A 16,755-nucleotide genomic window follows, 5' to 3' on the forward strand; every position below is an offset into this window, starting at 1 on the left:
AAACATATAACTTAAGTTCTGCCCTACTGACTCAATGTAGATTTCTAGCACTGTCTTAAGTGCCAAACAAGCTGCCCACACCTTTAAAAATTGATGTGTTTAAAATTATGTACAGTAGGTTTTTAGTAACTACCATGTTGCCATACATTCCTTAAACTGTGTTAAAAATAGTGTCAGACCGCACATCTTCATTTAAGCTCCAATAATGTTCAACTCGTGTCAATAGCAACAAGCAGCAGCAGAGAAGAATATGATGCTCAGAAGAGTGAGGGGTGATGCCAGCAGCTGTGCAGATACCTTGGCTGGTTGTCAGCAATCCATTTGCCTGTGAAGATCAGGCGCTGTTGCCGTATTCGCCGGTGCTGCCCTTCTTTGTCTCCTGAAATCCCTTGATGGCCTTTTGAAAAATCCAAGTTCCTAGTTGTTGCCATAAACAAAGAATAGAAAGTCGGATTGAAATGGAAAGGCAGGCACAAGGAGACCAAACTAAGTTGGTGGAGCTTAAACGAGACTTCTGATAGATTTCTTTTCAGTCCATATACCAACCTGAGAAGGTTAGAATGCTATTTAAAGGTAGTTTGTGACAGTGTTTCACAGATAAATATCAACACAATATGTTTCTATGTTTCACAGCAGAGGGCAAAATCTCCAGCTACAGTATACAGTGGAACCTCGGTTTATGAACACCTCGGTTTATGAATTTTCGGTTTATGAACGCCGCGGACCCATCTGGAACGGATTAATTCACTTTCCATTACTTTTAATGGGAAAGTTCGCTTCAGTTTATGAACGCTTCAGTTTATGAACAGACTTCCGGAACCAATTACACCCATGTTTCAGTTTATGAATGCTTCAGTTTAAGTACTTCGCGGACCCATCTGGAACGGATTAATCCACTTTCCATTACTTTCAATGGAAAAGTTCGCTTCAGTTTATGAACGGTTACTCCGCGGACCGTCTGGAACGGATTAATCCACTTTCCATTACTTTCAATGGGAAAGTTCACTTCAGTTTATGAACGCTTCAGTTTATGAACAGACTTCCGGAACCAATTGTGTTCATAAACCGAGGTACCACTGTATATAAAACCTTGGTCTCTTCTTTTAAGATTGCAAGTCTGTTGGGGTAGGGGACTGTGAAATCTGTCTTTTGTAAAGGACAAAACAATTCACTTCCCTTAAAAAGGTGGGTAAGCTTAGCACTGCAGTAGAAAGGCCTGGCCAGATGTCACACCCCCCCCCGGGGGGGGAGGGTTCTACACAAGGGCAGATCAGGAGTGGACTTTGGGTCCTTGTATTTCTTATCCCTCAATTAACTAGAGAGATCTTGTGTTTATTTGAACACAGACTATTCCTGGTCCTGCACAACAGAATAGAAATCACCCCAAGTTCACTTGGTACTTTCTCCTATTATGACAGGAGCAAGGGAGAGTGCATGATCCCAATATTTGCTTCTAACCTGCCCTCAGAAAACTCTGAGGGCAAAGGGGTGTCTGAAAGCGCCCGACATTTGAGCTGGCAACAGAGAGGGCCAGATTTGCCCCAAAGGCCACTTTTCAGTTAACTTTCAGACTCTTGTCACATCAAGGTCCCAGTGTCTCAATCTTGTTTCTGTCCTCCATGTCTTCTCCATGCTAACAATGAATATAAAAACATGAAACTGCATGAGACAGGATTTTGGAATTTTTCCTAAGATATATTCCAAAATAAGAAACTGTCATGCATGCATTTAAATGCACACTTAGATATCTCAAGCTATTATAGTGACTCTCCTAGACTAATGATAATAATAATAATAATACCTTTATTGTCAATGTACAACCTGTGTACAATGAAATTAACCGAGCCTCCCTCCCCACCCCCCAAAAAAACTCACTCATGCAGGGGAGACCTGCAGCTATTGAAGTGATTGTGGGCAACTGCATTGCCAAACCAAAGTCTCTATTGGGTTGGAAGAGAGGTATCTTTCTATGACAAATGGAATCATACTGCCCAGATTCTCCTCCTTTTCTCACATTTGCTTCCAAACAGCAAGACCATCAATGTAAGCCGTCATAAACAAAAAGTTGCAACCTCCAGCAGTGACTCACCTGAAAGAGGGTCTCAAAGCTAAGAATCCCTGCAGCTCAAACTCCTCTGGGAGAGGGGTGGCTAGTGAACAATCAGAGAAAAAAGAAGAATAACTATACAGGACTGCATTCCTCACCAGGTCTAGGGTAAAGGGAGCCCTGACCATTAGGTCCAGGCATGACTGACTCTGGGGTTGCAGCACTCATCTCATGTTATTGGCCGAGGGAGCCGGCGTACAACTTAACTTACTTACAATCTGAATTGATTCTAAAGAATGGAAAAAAAGATATCTCTAAATTTATCTGGCAGGGGGGGGGGAAGCCTTGAATTAAACATAAAATCTTGATAGATTAAAAGAAAGAGGAGGCTTTGCCCTGCCAGACCTACAATTGTATTATGAGGCAGAATGTCTGTGTTGACTAAATGAATGGATCTTATTGGAAAATGCAGATATTTTAGAAAGCTAAAATCTGTAAGAGTTTTACAAAACACACTATTAGGAAGAACTTATATAGAGTTTGGGAGAAGTACAAAATTTTTTGGAAAGAAACATCTTTATGATTATCTCCCATTGAAGCAAAGGAACTAATATGGATAGACAATGGGCGACATATAGAGGAGTTAAGGAGCCACGTTACTGATTGGTTATAGTACCACCAGATACCGTGTTTCTCCGAAAATAAGGCACCGTCTTCTAATTATTTTTCCTCAAAAAAACACAATATGGCTTATTTTCAGGGGATGTCTTATTTTTTTCCCCTCCTCCTGCCGCAGCCGGCATTGCTGCTGCGCGCTATCACTATGTCTTATTTTTGGGGTATGGCTTATATTCCTTCAATGCTTAAAAATCCTGCTATGGCTTATTTTATGACTACATCTTAATATAGGGGAAACAGGGTACATGATATGTTTAAGTTAGATTTTTAAAAATGGATTCCTGAACCAAAGCTAACAATCTGAAAAACAATTATTACAGAAAGAGAATAAACCATTATCTAAAATGTACAACTTTTCATTAGAGTGGGAAACAAAAGACGAGGTAGTCAAAGCTTCAATGGCACATTGGGCAGTAGATATAGAACACAATATAGAGACTTAAACCTCTGGGAGAAATTGTAGAAAAATAATTTGAAATTTACTGCATGTTATTCACTGAAAGAGAATTATATGGAAATGATTCAGGTGGTTTTGAACTCTGAGAAGGTTGGATAAGATGTACAAAGTTGAATCAGGTATGTGTTGTAAATGTAAAGAAACGGAGGGAAACTTTTTTCATATGTGGTGGACATGTAAAAAGGTAAAAGAATATTGGGAAATGATTTACAATGAATTGAAAAAAAAATGTTTAAAACAATTTCCCCCAAAAGACCAGAGTCTTTTTTGTTGGGAATAATTTAGGCAGAAGTTCCTAGGTGTAAGAAAATTTTATTTATGTATGCAACAACTACGGCTCAGGTTTTGTTAGCCCAAAAATGGAAAGTGAGGGCAGTTCCAGGCAAAGATGACTGGCAACTTAAGATGCTAGAATATGCAGAGCTTGCAGGTTTAACATACAGAATAAGAGAGCAAGAAGAACATATATTTAAAGGGTAGAAAACATTTATTGAGTACATGGAAAGTAATTGTATACAGCTGAAAACACTGACAGCATTACGATAAAATCAACAGTGTAATTAATTCTGAGTAATGTAAAAGTGGAGAACTGATTAAAATGGTTATAGTAAAATATGCAAGAATGAAAGATAAAACTGAATGAACCATGGAAGGAGAAGGAAAGTTGCTGGATATCTAACAGTATGTAAAATGTTTATTTTGAGAAATAAAAATGAAAACTTAATAAACATTTTTTTAAAAAATAAAATTGTGTGTGTAAACAGGTGCAACTTCAAAAGACTGTAGAATGTCAATACAGATTCTATAGCACCAGTGCTACCAGTGAATAAACCTACCTCTGCATTACCACAAGCTGATAATTATTTCAACATTTATTTCAACATTTATTTCAACTATTTGCACACTGATCAACCATAGTTGTCTAAGCAATGTACATCAGGCTGCACTCATCAGGCTATGGACAAATAAGAAAGAATCAAATAAATGTAGAGTTGGAAGGTGCCCCAAGGATCATCTATTTCCAACCCCCGCAATGTAGGAATCTCAGCTACAGCATCCATGACAGATGGCCATCCAACCTCTGCTTAAAAACCTCCAAGGAAAGGGAGTTCACAGCCTCCCTAGGGAGACCGTTCTTGGTCTTATTTACCAACACAGTAATTTAAATCTGAATACCAGTTGATGTAAACCAGAGGATGGCAGAATACTCTTGTGCTCGATTCCTGCTTGCGGGTTTCTCCGTTTCTCCACTGGCATTCTGTTGGCCACTGTGAAAACAGGATGCCAGTCATTGGCCTGATCCAGCAGCCTTAAACTGATTGGTTGTGGCAACCCATGTGATTTTGTTGACAACTGCCCATGACATTACCATGCTAGAGCATTACCCGACAAAGGCAAAGGAGCTGCCACTGCCAGTTGGATCTAGCAGCAGCGAGGAACAAGAATAACATCTCAACAATTCAAATGTATTTCCAAGGAGTGTTGTTAAGTCACTGGGAGCAGCAGGTGCTTTTCAAAATGAAGGTATAATGAGGCAAGTAGTTTTGTCTCTGCCTAATTTCACAAATCAACAGTGCATTAGTGCAGGGATTAGTGCCATATTCCCCAACCCCATTCTTTATTCATCTTCCATGGACCACTTGAGAAAGGAATATCCTTACCATTAGGGCAGGAGATGTCTTCCTCATGAGGCTGAAAACTATTTAGCAGGGAAATCAGCCAAGGCCAAATACTGCAAGGCAAGAAGAGCATTTTAAATTTGTGTAATATGCTATTGGTTGCTTTCACAGCTCTCCTACTCCTTCCTTGGTACTTTGATACACTTCCTTCTGTGCCTGAACAGTCTCTGCTACCTCCACTATCTATCAGGTCTATCAGGTCTTCTCAAAATCCATATTTTATCTGCAATACCCACAGTGCCCTTGTTGTTACATATTACATCTCCTCTTATTAAGAACAGACTTTGCAATTTCCTTTTCTGGATTGTGCCAGCTCACTATTTGCCCTAAACATTCGCACACTAGTAGAATTTTTATGGAATGCCCAAACACTGGCAACCACATGGAACCCTTGAAGAAAAACAACCAAAGATTGTTACATGCAGGCGTCAAGTGGAACAATTGCTGTTTTACAGGGCTGGATGAAATGCAATTGCTGCCAGACCTCATGGCCGTACATAATATAGCATCTTGTAATGGGAAGGCTTTGTGACTCTCTTTTGTAGAATATCAATTTGACTTTGGAAGGTTTATAGCCTTGTTTACTTGCAAGTTACAGTCAGATAGTACTGAAAGCTGTTTCAAAAGCCAGGTTTAGTGAAGATCCTGTTGGAAGCAAGATGTGGACAGCATCAACAAAATCGAGTTTATTCTTGTTTCATTTAAGAATATGAGTGGTAATGCATAGTTAGTCATGTCACAAATTATGCAGACACATATCTCTGCTTGCCATAGCTCCCCGACAACTGTATGATGCATGTATCTACAAACATGCACTGCATTCACATTCTACATTTTAAGGTATACACTTAAATATTTTAACTATGTAGCCCTGGCACCTATGTTGATGGTATTTTGACATCAAGCATTTACTTTCCTAAGCTTTTAAAACTCTTGATTGTTTTAGTTTGGTCATTGCTTTATAATGCTGATTTGGAATGGCTAAGTTTGTGGTTGTATCTTTTAATCTTGTTATTTTATCTCTAACTTTGGAAAGCATATCCCGGACCTCATGTTTACAAAGCATACTGCACCCTCAGAGCGGGATGAAGAGTGAAGCTGAATGATAAGACCTTCCAGAATTCTCCACGCTATATGTGGGCACTAGTGGAAATGGCAGTGAAGGAGGGCTTCCAATACTTTGTGTGCACACATGGGAAATTCTAAAACAGTTGTTCTCAGAAAAGTCAGAGATTTAAGGTTAATTAATGTATGAAACTCTGCTGTTTTTAGTGGTAGATGAAGGAAGGGATGGGCTAGGAGCAGAGGACTGGGAGGAGGCGTCAATCCCATTGCTTCCTTCAATGACATTAAAATATTACAACTGGATCCACAGTAGCATCCAAATTTTGCATGTGGCAAAATTGGGGAGGTCATTTCCAGAGAAGGACTGATAGTCTTCAACAGTTCAGGGGGCACTTGAAAAGAAAATAATCAAAAGTTTGACAGAAATTGCCTTTAAGTAGTGTTTAAACGGGCATTAAGCGTCAGTCAGAATGTGGAAAGCAAGGGCCATGCCTGTCTTATCACCCATCATACAATCTAAAATGCTACAGCTTCGGGATTATGTTTCTGCACAAATCCAATTCTATACCTGCCAGAGAATAAGCAATAAACATTTTAAATGAAGGCATAACAATGTCCCAACCTGCTGAAGCTAAGCAGGTCTGCTTAGCACCAGGATGGGAGATTGCTGGGAAACACTATTTAAACAAAACTGAATTCCATCATGGAACGAAGGTGGCACATAAGCCAAACAACTACTACTGCACACATATAATAGCCACCATCTCCATTTAGGGAGAGCAAGTGCCACACTGGTGGCTGGAAATTATGACTGAGGAAAACACTTTAGAAAACTACTTTCCCAGCCTAGGTCAAACTCACAGTATCACTCAGGCAAAAGTAATCACTGTAGTGGCTACCTAGAATAAATAACATATTTTAGGAGAGAGGTATTAGCTAAAGTGGTACCTCAGGTTAAGAACAGTTTCAGGTTAAGAATGGACCTCCATTCTTAATGAATAAAGTTCTTAGCCTGAGGTACCACTGTATCCTGCTTCTGGAACTGACTGGGTTATTTATCCTGCTGGAACAACTCTGTGCTGCTGGGTCCAAAACACATTGCTAGCAAATGGGTATGAAGCTGGAGACCATGGGTGGGGATGCTTCTGAAAAGCAAGCAAGATTCAGGGAGCAGTTAGTTTACACAGAATTGAAGGTTGCAGTGATCCCCACCCTTACTGACAACTTCTGTTATAGGCCCAGTTAGCACAAGTTTCTACTATAAACCTGTGCATTCATTGTCTCAGTAATCCTTACCACCACCCTGAAATGTTTTGCAAATATTGCAGATACAGGGTTGCAAATAAAATATGGTGGCTTGCCTAGGACCACCAGAGAATGTTCATGTTGTACCAGGGACTTCCTGTTCAAAACTTATGCCACTTTGCTGTACTAGCACCTATTCAAATGTCCAACTTCTATCACAAATTCTTCATTGGTACACCATTTCATCCCAATGACAAATAGGGGAGAAAAACACCCATGAAAACACAAGACTCACTATTGTCTTTCATCAACCACAGCTTCCTGAAATACGCTGGGTCTAAGTTTCAGCCAGTCCATTGAGACTTTAAGTGCAGGAAGGGGATAAGAACCCCAAGACTCTTCCTGGTAATCATTCCGGAGAGGACACTTGCACAGGATTCCAAGAAAAGACACTGGAAGAAAAGATATATGCTCTCATGATGATCAGCAAGCATTATACATTTGGGTATGCTACCTCACTTTGCTGCTTTATCCAACCCCAGTTCTCAAGGGGCAGAGTTGGATTAGGTTCCCTTGTGAAAAACACTTTAAAAAGACAATATGCAGGCAGTAGATAGCAAAAAAATTAAGGTCCTCATCAACAGAAGGCAACGGTGACTGCAGAAATGTTTCAGACATATAGCATTTTGTGGGTTACAGTCTTTTCAATCACTAGTTAATACTATACAATGTGGTTTCAATTGACTTTTTACCAAGTACACCATACAGGTAAAAGGCGGGAAGGGTTACTGGTTTGTTTTTGGTTCACTAGGAGCAACAGGATGCTTCTAATTTACTATTTCCCATTCTGTCCCGTGAAACAATAACTACTGTATTTGAATCACCTGGCTGGACAGTTATGTTGCAAGCGCAGCATCTCCTCCTCCTCCTCCTCGTGTGGCTCAAGAGAAATTGACTAGTAGTCAACAAGTGAACTAACCTAGAATCTCATATCTAGTTTCCAGCAGACTTTACTATGAAGCAATCAACCTTAAAGCCTTGTAGCACAACAGGATCTATCAAGATCTGTCAGCTTTAGTACTTACTGAATAGAGCCAGAATCTGTGTCCAGCAGAGCTGTTCATCCTGACTGTAACTGTGCTGCTCAGTCTCATTGCTAAAGTCTCGTAAGTGATGCAACTGAAACAGGTTGATGACGGTAATGTGGACTAACTGCTGAGAATTAAAGGTTTTTTGGAACAGCAGCCTCTGTAACAAAAAAAGGAAGAACATACACCTCAGCATGGGACAATGCATATAGGAACAGGCTTGACTGCTGGAGAGTAAGGACACTGGCCCTAAGGGTGTCTTTTGATGTACCTCTTTGCTTTTTCTCACAGAAGTGCATGGCTGCCACATGCTTTTATGGGAGGAGCATTGTGCAAAAAGGGCAAAACCTGCTGCCTGGTGCCTACCTCTGGGTGGCCTTCAGACAGGGATCAACACAGAGGGATGCAATATATATCTGAGCAGCACAGGGAATTATTTTATTCCCCGGCTCCCTAATTCCTTGCAGTGTATGAATCTTCCTTCCACTCACACCCTTAACAGTTGCAACAATGGGCATGTTGCTAGTTTCTGATGTTTCACACTTATGGAGAAAGGGGCAATCCACTTTCTGCTGACAGATGATACTAGGGATGGGGGGGAACCTTTATCACTCCAGCACCACACTGGCTACTCCTGGACGATTCATGACTACTCGTCATGCTGGCTGATAGGAGTCCAACAACACCTAAGGGCCAAAGATATACTGTCCCTAGTCTGGACATGTGGGGATGTCTGGCTCATCTAGCTCAACTCTTTGCTCCATATTTAACAGCTTTGCCTGGGGTCTGGAGAACAGAGGTGCATGCATGAGATAGCAAGCCAGACTAATTGCCACAGTGCACTTTCTGGCTAGGACTTCAAATTCCAGCTGGAATAATCACTGCTGTAATTGTCACACTTATGCAGACGGTTCTCCTGTGTGCAGGTACGGTGGAATTGCAATGCTTCTCCTAGTATCTAGCCCAGGCTGGACAAAGCACTGCTGCTGCATTAATGCACTAAGTCCATGAATTCAACATGTGGAAATGGCTTTTTTTATTATTATCCTATTCGATCACTCGCCTTCCAAGCTGCATAGGGGAAACCATCATAAACCTTAGCACAAAGTCTCAATATGTGACCTGCATGCACTTCAATTTTGAATACAAAAGCATTTTTTCCTTTGGGCTTGTGTGCTTGATATTTATAATTATTGTTATTGAAGTTTAATAATAGTCTTTCTACAAGAAACCTGTATTCAAGGCAACTTGCACTACCACAACAAAACAGAATCCTAAGCACTTTTAACACTGATAAAAAACTAAGAAGAACCAGTAGGCATAGCTGCCAAGTTTTCCCTTTTCTCGCGAGGAAGCCTATTCAGCATAAGGGAAAATCCCTTAAAAAAGGGGATAACTTGGCAGCTATGCCAGTAGGCCAGACCCAAAATCAGGAGGAGTACAATTTCAGTTCAATCAGCCAATGGGAGGAAAAAAATACAAGAAAGAATTAGTCTTTCACTTATGATTTCTTACTACTGATAGATGTCCCTTGGCAGAGTCCATAAATGGGACACTCCACAAGGCTCATGGTTCAAGCCCTTTTTAATTTTATTTCAGTCACAGAACAACATGGATCAATGCATCCTTACCAGGTTTTTAAGCTAGGGGTGGGCGATAAATAAAAGGATCACCTATGTTCCTTCAGAGCAAGGGAACAAAGTACCAGTCCACACATGAGACTCTTAATCTCTGAGTTGTGGGTTCAAGCACCACCTTGGGCAAAAGATTCATGCATTGCAGGGGGCTGGGCTTGATGACCCTCATGGTTCCTTCCAACTGTATAGTTCTATGATTCAGCATGAAAAGCAGGGAACATCTTGTGAAACCAACCTTGAACTGCTCCTCTAATTTCTCACGAAGAGGGTTCAATTTCTCCAAGTTCTTACTCAGATACACATGGCCATGGAATTTTATAAATGCCTTAATGAAATCAGACACTCCCCATTGAGTCTTCACCTCATCACGACTGCAATTAAGGAGATAAAAACACACACGTATTTTAGTCTTTGTAAAGCTAACCCTGGCACAAAAGCAAATGCATACTGCTGACTAGCACCTTCTTTTAAGAAAGTTGGCGTCTTTGAAACAGGAGAGGCTGTAGCTGTGATTGATAGTTTTTCCCAAAACAACTGCACTGAAGATAAAAAGCAGTACCATTAACATTTAGAAACTCTCAAATTAAAAGAATTCTATCATTTGTGTAGACCACAGACAGCCACTTTGTGTAACCTGAGGGCATGTTGTGTTCTCCAGACAACAATCCAGAAGCAGTAGTAATAAAAGTTGCCTCCATCCAGCAGAAAACACTTCACTGTTGAGAATTAACCACTCCAGCAGGCATTTTAAGGTAGTATTTGGTTTACTGTAAGCTGCCCAGTGTGACTGGGGAAACCCAGCCAGATGGACAGGGTATAAATAATAAAATTGTTGTTGTTTGTTCCATTTTCTGTGGATTAATTTTATGTACACCACTTGGAAATGCAAATAAGTAGGTGGAAATATATTAACTAAATATGTTCATATAGACAAGTTTGTCCATTAACCAATCTTCCTATAGACATAAAAATATAAAGCTGTCATTGTGCCATCCCCTTTGGAGGATTTGGAGTGTTACATCACAATCCTGGATTTGCATGAAGTCAGGGTAGTGGAGGGGAAGCAAAAGATAAGGCAGGTTTTAAAATGGAAGCAGAGGTTTGGATAAAGCAAGACCCTGAGAATATGGGAGGGGCATGAAGGAGCTGTGAGGATATGCCCATCCACCCCTGGATGGTGCACTTCACCCCTGGAAGTGCACTCCATTGTCCCTCAAGATGAATGCCAACATCAGCTGAACTTAACCTTCTCTAAATGAACAAGCTAATATTCTATTAATCTTAAGAATACAGTGGCATACACCAGTAGCGTGCGCATGCGTGAAGGAGGCTGCACAGTAGGGAAGAGGAAGAGGTATGGAAATGGGGTTGCCAGGGACAGGGAGGAGGAAATACGAAGAAGAGGGTGAAAGTGATTGTGGTGTGTGTGTGTGTGTGTGCGCGCGCGCAGGCACACACACACACACACACACACACACACAAACACACAATGGGGGGGCTGCATAATATGAGGGAGAAGAAAAAATGGGATGATCTCTGTGCAATGGAGACTTGTGTGGAGGAAAAATGTGAGAAAGGGGTACAAAGGGGGCTTGAAAGGAATGAGTAGGGGGAATGGGCATGGGGCTAAAGATGAAAGCAGGGGCATGAAGAACAGGATGGGGTGGTGGCTTTATAACTTGGTGGAAGGTGTAAATGGTGCTTAGTGGTTGCATTGTGTGGTGGGAGAAAGATGTAGGAAGTCACTATGGGAGTGGGAGGAAGGATGGACATGGGGGAGAAAGTGGTTGCTGCAGAATAAAATAGAGAAGTGGCTTCAGCAATGGAGTTAGGAAAGTGAAAAGCAAGCTGCCAGTCACCAGTCCAGCTGCTGCATTCTGGATTAGTTGTAGTTTCTGAGTCACCTTCAAAGGTAGCCCCACACAGAGTGCCCTGCAGTTGTCCAAGCAGGAGATAACCAGAGCATATACCACTCTGGAGAGACAAAGCACAGGCAAGCAGGGTCTCAGCTGGCGTACCAGATGGAGCTGGTAGACAGCCACCCTAGACATAAAATTAACCTGGAAATCCAAAGACAGCTAAAAGTCCAAAATGACCCCCAGGCTATGGACCTGGTCCTTCAAGGACACAGTGACCCCCATTCAGGACCAGGGAGTCCTTCACACCTGTCCCCCGGAAATAGTACTTCTGTCTTGTTGGGATTCAACCTCAATCTGTTAACTACCATCCATCCCCCAACCACCTCGACACTCACACAGGATGTTCATCACCTTCACTGGTTCCGATTTAAACGAGGGGTAGAGCTGGGTGTCATCTGTGTACAGTACTGGTGAGCACCCAGCCCAAACTCCCTGTAGCTTCATATAGATCAGACATGTCCCACTATAAAAAAAACTGGCAGTGATCAAACAAAGTGGCTGAGCTTTTTTTTTTAGGGAGCCAAAGGTCTATGGTGGTGGTATCAAAAGCTGTTGAGAAGTCCAGAACCAGGGGACAGCTTTCAACACAGCCAAGGTGGTTTCAGTCACATGATATAGAACTCAGACAAGTCTGAGAGGAGTCTGGGGGGACAGACAGCTTGTATGCACTCCTGCACCTCTATTTTTAACCACTGTGTGTTCAGGCAAATACCTGTAGCCCATTAGGCAAAAATGTAAGTATACTCACATATCAAAACCTTGCCCTGTGTGTAACTAAATTGTGTGAAAATTAAATGGCACTGTCATATCAAATTTACAATCACAGGGGCAGAATGAATGTTTTGTTGCTACTATTAACCTGTAGGAGGCACAAAGGAAATGAAATTACTTACTTGTAACTTGATGTTCTTTGAGAACTACTTATAAAAGACACATATATAAGTATTGCAGCATCTTGGAGAAAAGATTTATATTGTAGCAATAGCCTGAAGCTTATAAATGATATCTCACTACCTAGAAAATATTAGCCTCACCTTTCCAGTGCTTTAGAAAGTGCTTTTTGTAGGTTAGTAGAGGCAGCTGGGAAAGGGAACTTCACAGCAATGCTTCTGCAGTAGTAGAAAATTGTGGTCAGGTGATCTCCTTTGGAGGATGCTAAAATAGCCAGCTGATTGTAAGGCTGACCTAAAGTTTTTTTTAAAAAGGGAAGAAAAGTTTCTGATAAAGTAAAGGACTCACTATGTAAGTACAACCCAGTTATCTTACCATATTCTAGGCAGCAGCTACTATTGGAGTAACAGTTTTTGACCACGGTCAATAATAAGCAGGTCAGTCCTAATGTAGTAATGAGGATTGCTTCAAAGCTAACATTCCTGTTATAACTTACTGAAGCAAAGGGACATGTAGTTAGCAGGTTGTGCCATGTGACACATCTCCAGCTGCAATGCAAGGTGTTTTTTTCTGATTCAAGAAAGGGTTCACTTAGGGGGTGGAGGAACAGAAAGCAAGTCCCTGAGCAGGGGACTGGACATGTTTGGAAGCAATGGAATGGCAGAGCTTTACAGAAGAGGGAGGAAATATGTAGGTGGTTTTAATAGATAATAAAATACAATTAACTATTTAATGAAAGCCACTATGGAGATCCCTCTGGATTAAACACAGAGAAAAATTGAATGAATGATAATGAAATAAATATCCAGTTGATATGAGGTATGAACATTTTAGCTCTATTATGTATTGCCAATCCCATGGAATTAATGTGGTATATGGACATCCTTCTTCCATGGAGTTCAGTGTCAAAGTAGAGTATGAAGATGGAAACTAAGCTCCACAGAACCAGTGGGATTACGCTGGAAACAACTGATTGGCAAACTCACCCACACAGACTGCATTCCATAAACTCACCATTGGATGGGACAAGCTGAGCTGCATGTCTGTAGTAGGACTCAGCCTGGCTGGTCTGATTTCTGTAGCGAGCTGAAAAATCAAGAAGAATTGCTGAAACAGAACATTGTACACTACTAATCAATGTCCTACACCCCACTGTTTCTAAAATAAATAGGTTTTCTGGACAATTATTCTACATAGATTGAATTTTAAAAAGACAGTAAATAATCTGAAGACAAATGGCACTCCAACCACTCCATTCTTCTTGCTAAACAGAAACTCCATGTTAGAGTCAAACAGAAAGGACCATCACCATTTTGCTCTACTTGTGAGAACCAAGAGGCATCTGGCTGCCTGCTATTATGATCAGAGTGCTGGACTAGGAGCCTTGGTTTACTCCAGCCTGACAGGTGCTCCTATTCTCTCCTTACAATTACATATTGCTATTAATACTTGACATAAACTCTAAGTATTTTTCACTGTCACTGCACAGCTCATGTATACCTTCCTTCTGCAGATTCTACTGTCCATGCTCATGGTACTCACCAATGTCTCCAAGGTGGACAAGGCAGTGCTGGCATATATATGAGCAGGAGCTAGATTGTGGCTTCACAATGGCGCTGGTGTGCGTCTGTTTATTGCTGATAATTCCCAGTTGGGAGGACTTCACACGACAGGGCAAATCTACATTAAACACTGTGCACAGCTCCTGCAGTAGCTAAAGTTAGAAACAAATCAATTTTAATAGTTATAGCAAAACTAGCAACCAGATAGAAAAGCCTGAAGGTATTGGTCAACTTTGAATGTTATGCTTAACCCCACCTTCATTTCCTTCACTTCTATATAAGTTTTAAAAGTTCATGAAAATCTAAAGGACACAGAGATCATGTTGTATCATTCTGAACTCATTTCACCTCTCCTCAGCTAATATTAGGGGAAAGGCCTTACATTAGTGGCTAAACACATGCTTTGAATGCAGAAGGTCCGGTTCAATTCATGGCATTTCCAGTTAAATGACTCTCTGCAGGGCTGAGGCAGACCTTGAAGAGCTACAAGCAGTTATGAGGAGACAATCTCAAACAAGGTACCTAATGTTTCTATGAAAGAAATACTGCAAAAGCAAAATGGAATACATGCATGTAAGAACAAAAGGCAAGTGCTTCTGGGTTGGACCAAAGGCCAGCATCCTGTTTTGCCGTAGCTAGCCAGGTGCCTATGGGAAGACCCAAGCAGCCGTCTCCCACTGCTGTTCCACAGCAACTGATTTTTAAGATTGATGCCTCTGAAACTGTGGGATCACATACAACCATCATGACTAAGCACCAACTGACAGCTTGGTGAATTTATGTGTTCCCCTTTTAAAGGTTGAAACAAAATAAAAAATTCCTTCCAGTAGCACCTTAGAGACCAACTAAGTATAAGCTTTTGTGTGCACGCACACTTCTTCAGACACACTGGAATTTTTTTTATTTTGTTTTGACTACGTCAGACCAACACGGCTGTTGTTTTTTGTTTAGTCGTTTAGTCGTGTCCGACTCTTCGTGACCCCATGGACCAGAGCACACCAGGCACTCCTGTCTTCCGCTGCCTCCCTCAATTTGGTCAGACTCATGTTGGTAGCTTCAAGAACACTGTCCAACCATCTCGTCCTCTGTCGTTCCCTTCTCCTTGTGCTCTCCATCTTTCCCAACATCAGGGTCTTTTCCAGGGAGTCTTCTCTTCTCATGAGTATTGGAGCCTCAGCTTCACGATCTGTCCTCCCAGTTACTGCTACCTACCTGTAACTAGTTACTCCCAGTTACTGCTACCTACCTGTAACTAGAACCTTTTAAAGGTGTTTAGGTTGGTAGTCTTTACCACATCTTGCGGGGGCAAACTTGCGCGGGCAAGAAACATACAAAACCTATTTGGTGCCATGGAAGTTATGCTATTTCCATGCCCCATGGTCATGGTGCAATCCCTCAACTCACCTGTGTGTAGAAGCCACTAGCTGCCTCTAAGAACAGAGAGAGGTTAGCCTGAACTTCACTCCGATTTGGATTTGATCGGTTTTTTGCTTGACCCTGTAGAGTTGTGATCTGATTCTTAAAGGCATGATTCCACCTATGGGAAGAAAGAGAAGTTTAGTCTCCAATGTGGGACAATTTGCAGGTTTCACTCTTTACAACCCTGCCTCCTGTCCAATAAAACAGCTTCACATGTGAACAGATCATCCAAATAACAATACATACTTTTAGCTCAATACTATATTACACATTTGTCCCAGCCACATGCATTATAAAAAAATGAAATAAAATAATCACTGAATTATTTATGGTTTATGTCAAACCACATTTCCAGTCAAACTTTACCTTTTCAAAATAATTTCCCAAGTGATACCTTGGAAGTTCTGTTAAGACCAGTTAAACTTTTTAAGCTGACACACTCAAAGATAAAAAGAATATCTTCTGAATATGCCATTAATTCTGCCCAATTTTTGTTAGAGATCTCTTTGACAAATAGTAAATGCCCAGGTTTAAGATACTTACAGATCTTGTTCCACTTTTTTGTCCAATGCATACTCCAAATCTGTTACCAGCATTTTCTGGTATAAGTCCTGCAAAGCCTGTCTGGATGTCCAGGCCTCAGCTGGACCCAGCTTTGAATCTGAGTAGTAAGAAGATCAAGGTTTTATTAGGACAGCATTACAACTGCATTTTCCTTGCCCTTTCCTCAAAAGAGGATTCACCAAGATACAACACTTTCCTTTCTACATCAGCAAAGGCTGCAGCTGAAAACACCCTGTAATGCAAGATTTTGGTCTGAAACTTCTCAGGGTGAAGGAAATGTGGAAACATTAGGTGCCAGTGTATTAATTTGCTTACTCTGCAATAATGATGGTTCATTACCCTTGCTCTGAATTTCTTGAACACAATTTTTCAAGTTATGCTAGTACATCTCTTGTCTTTTGGGTGCAGAAAAGGGAGCAGATAGCAAAGTTTGGGGTAATAGCACTGTCAGAAGTAGAGGGCACGCAATTTAAAGGAAAAACACAGTTTACTGATCCTAGATCA

General features: G+C 41.1%; 1 protein-coding gene across 3 annotated transcripts in view; it reads right to left on the bottom strand.

Annotated features, from left to right (window-relative positions):
* SMG7 (SMG7 nonsense mediated mRNA decay factor) overlaps positions 1-16,755 on the bottom strand; it is a 57,187-nt gene that overhangs the window by 24,079 nt on the left and 16,353 nt on the right. For all 3 annotated transcript variants that reach the window (XM_035121415.3, XM_088673614.1, XM_035121414.3), the window contains exons 3-13: positions 16,231-16,348; positions 15,673-15,805; positions 14,249-14,420; positions 13,721-13,792; positions 12,850-13,000; positions 10,132-10,267; positions 8,257-8,419; positions 7,467-7,623; positions 4,844-4,914; positions 2,090-2,150; positions 298-417 (exon numbers count right to left, since the gene is read on the bottom strand). In XM_035121415.3, coding sequence (XP_034977306.1) covers positions 298-417; positions 2,090-2,150; positions 4,844-4,914; positions 7,467-7,623; positions 8,257-8,419; positions 10,132-10,267; positions 12,850-13,000; positions 13,721-13,792; positions 14,249-14,420; positions 15,673-15,805; positions 16,231-16,348 — 1,354 coding nt within the window. The remainder of the gene's footprint in view (positions 1-297; positions 418-2,089; positions 2,151-4,843; positions 4,915-7,466; positions 7,624-8,256; positions 8,420-10,131; positions 10,268-12,849; positions 13,001-13,720; positions 13,793-14,248; positions 14,421-15,672; positions 15,806-16,230; positions 16,349-16,755) is intronic.

Source organism: Zootoca vivipara, chromosome 7 (genome assembly GCF_965207765.1).
Source record: "Zootoca vivipara chromosome 7, rZooViv2.hap1.1, whole genome shotgun sequence".
NCBI lineage: Eukaryota > Metazoa > Chordata > Lepidosauria > Squamata > Lacertidae > Zootoca > Zootoca vivipara.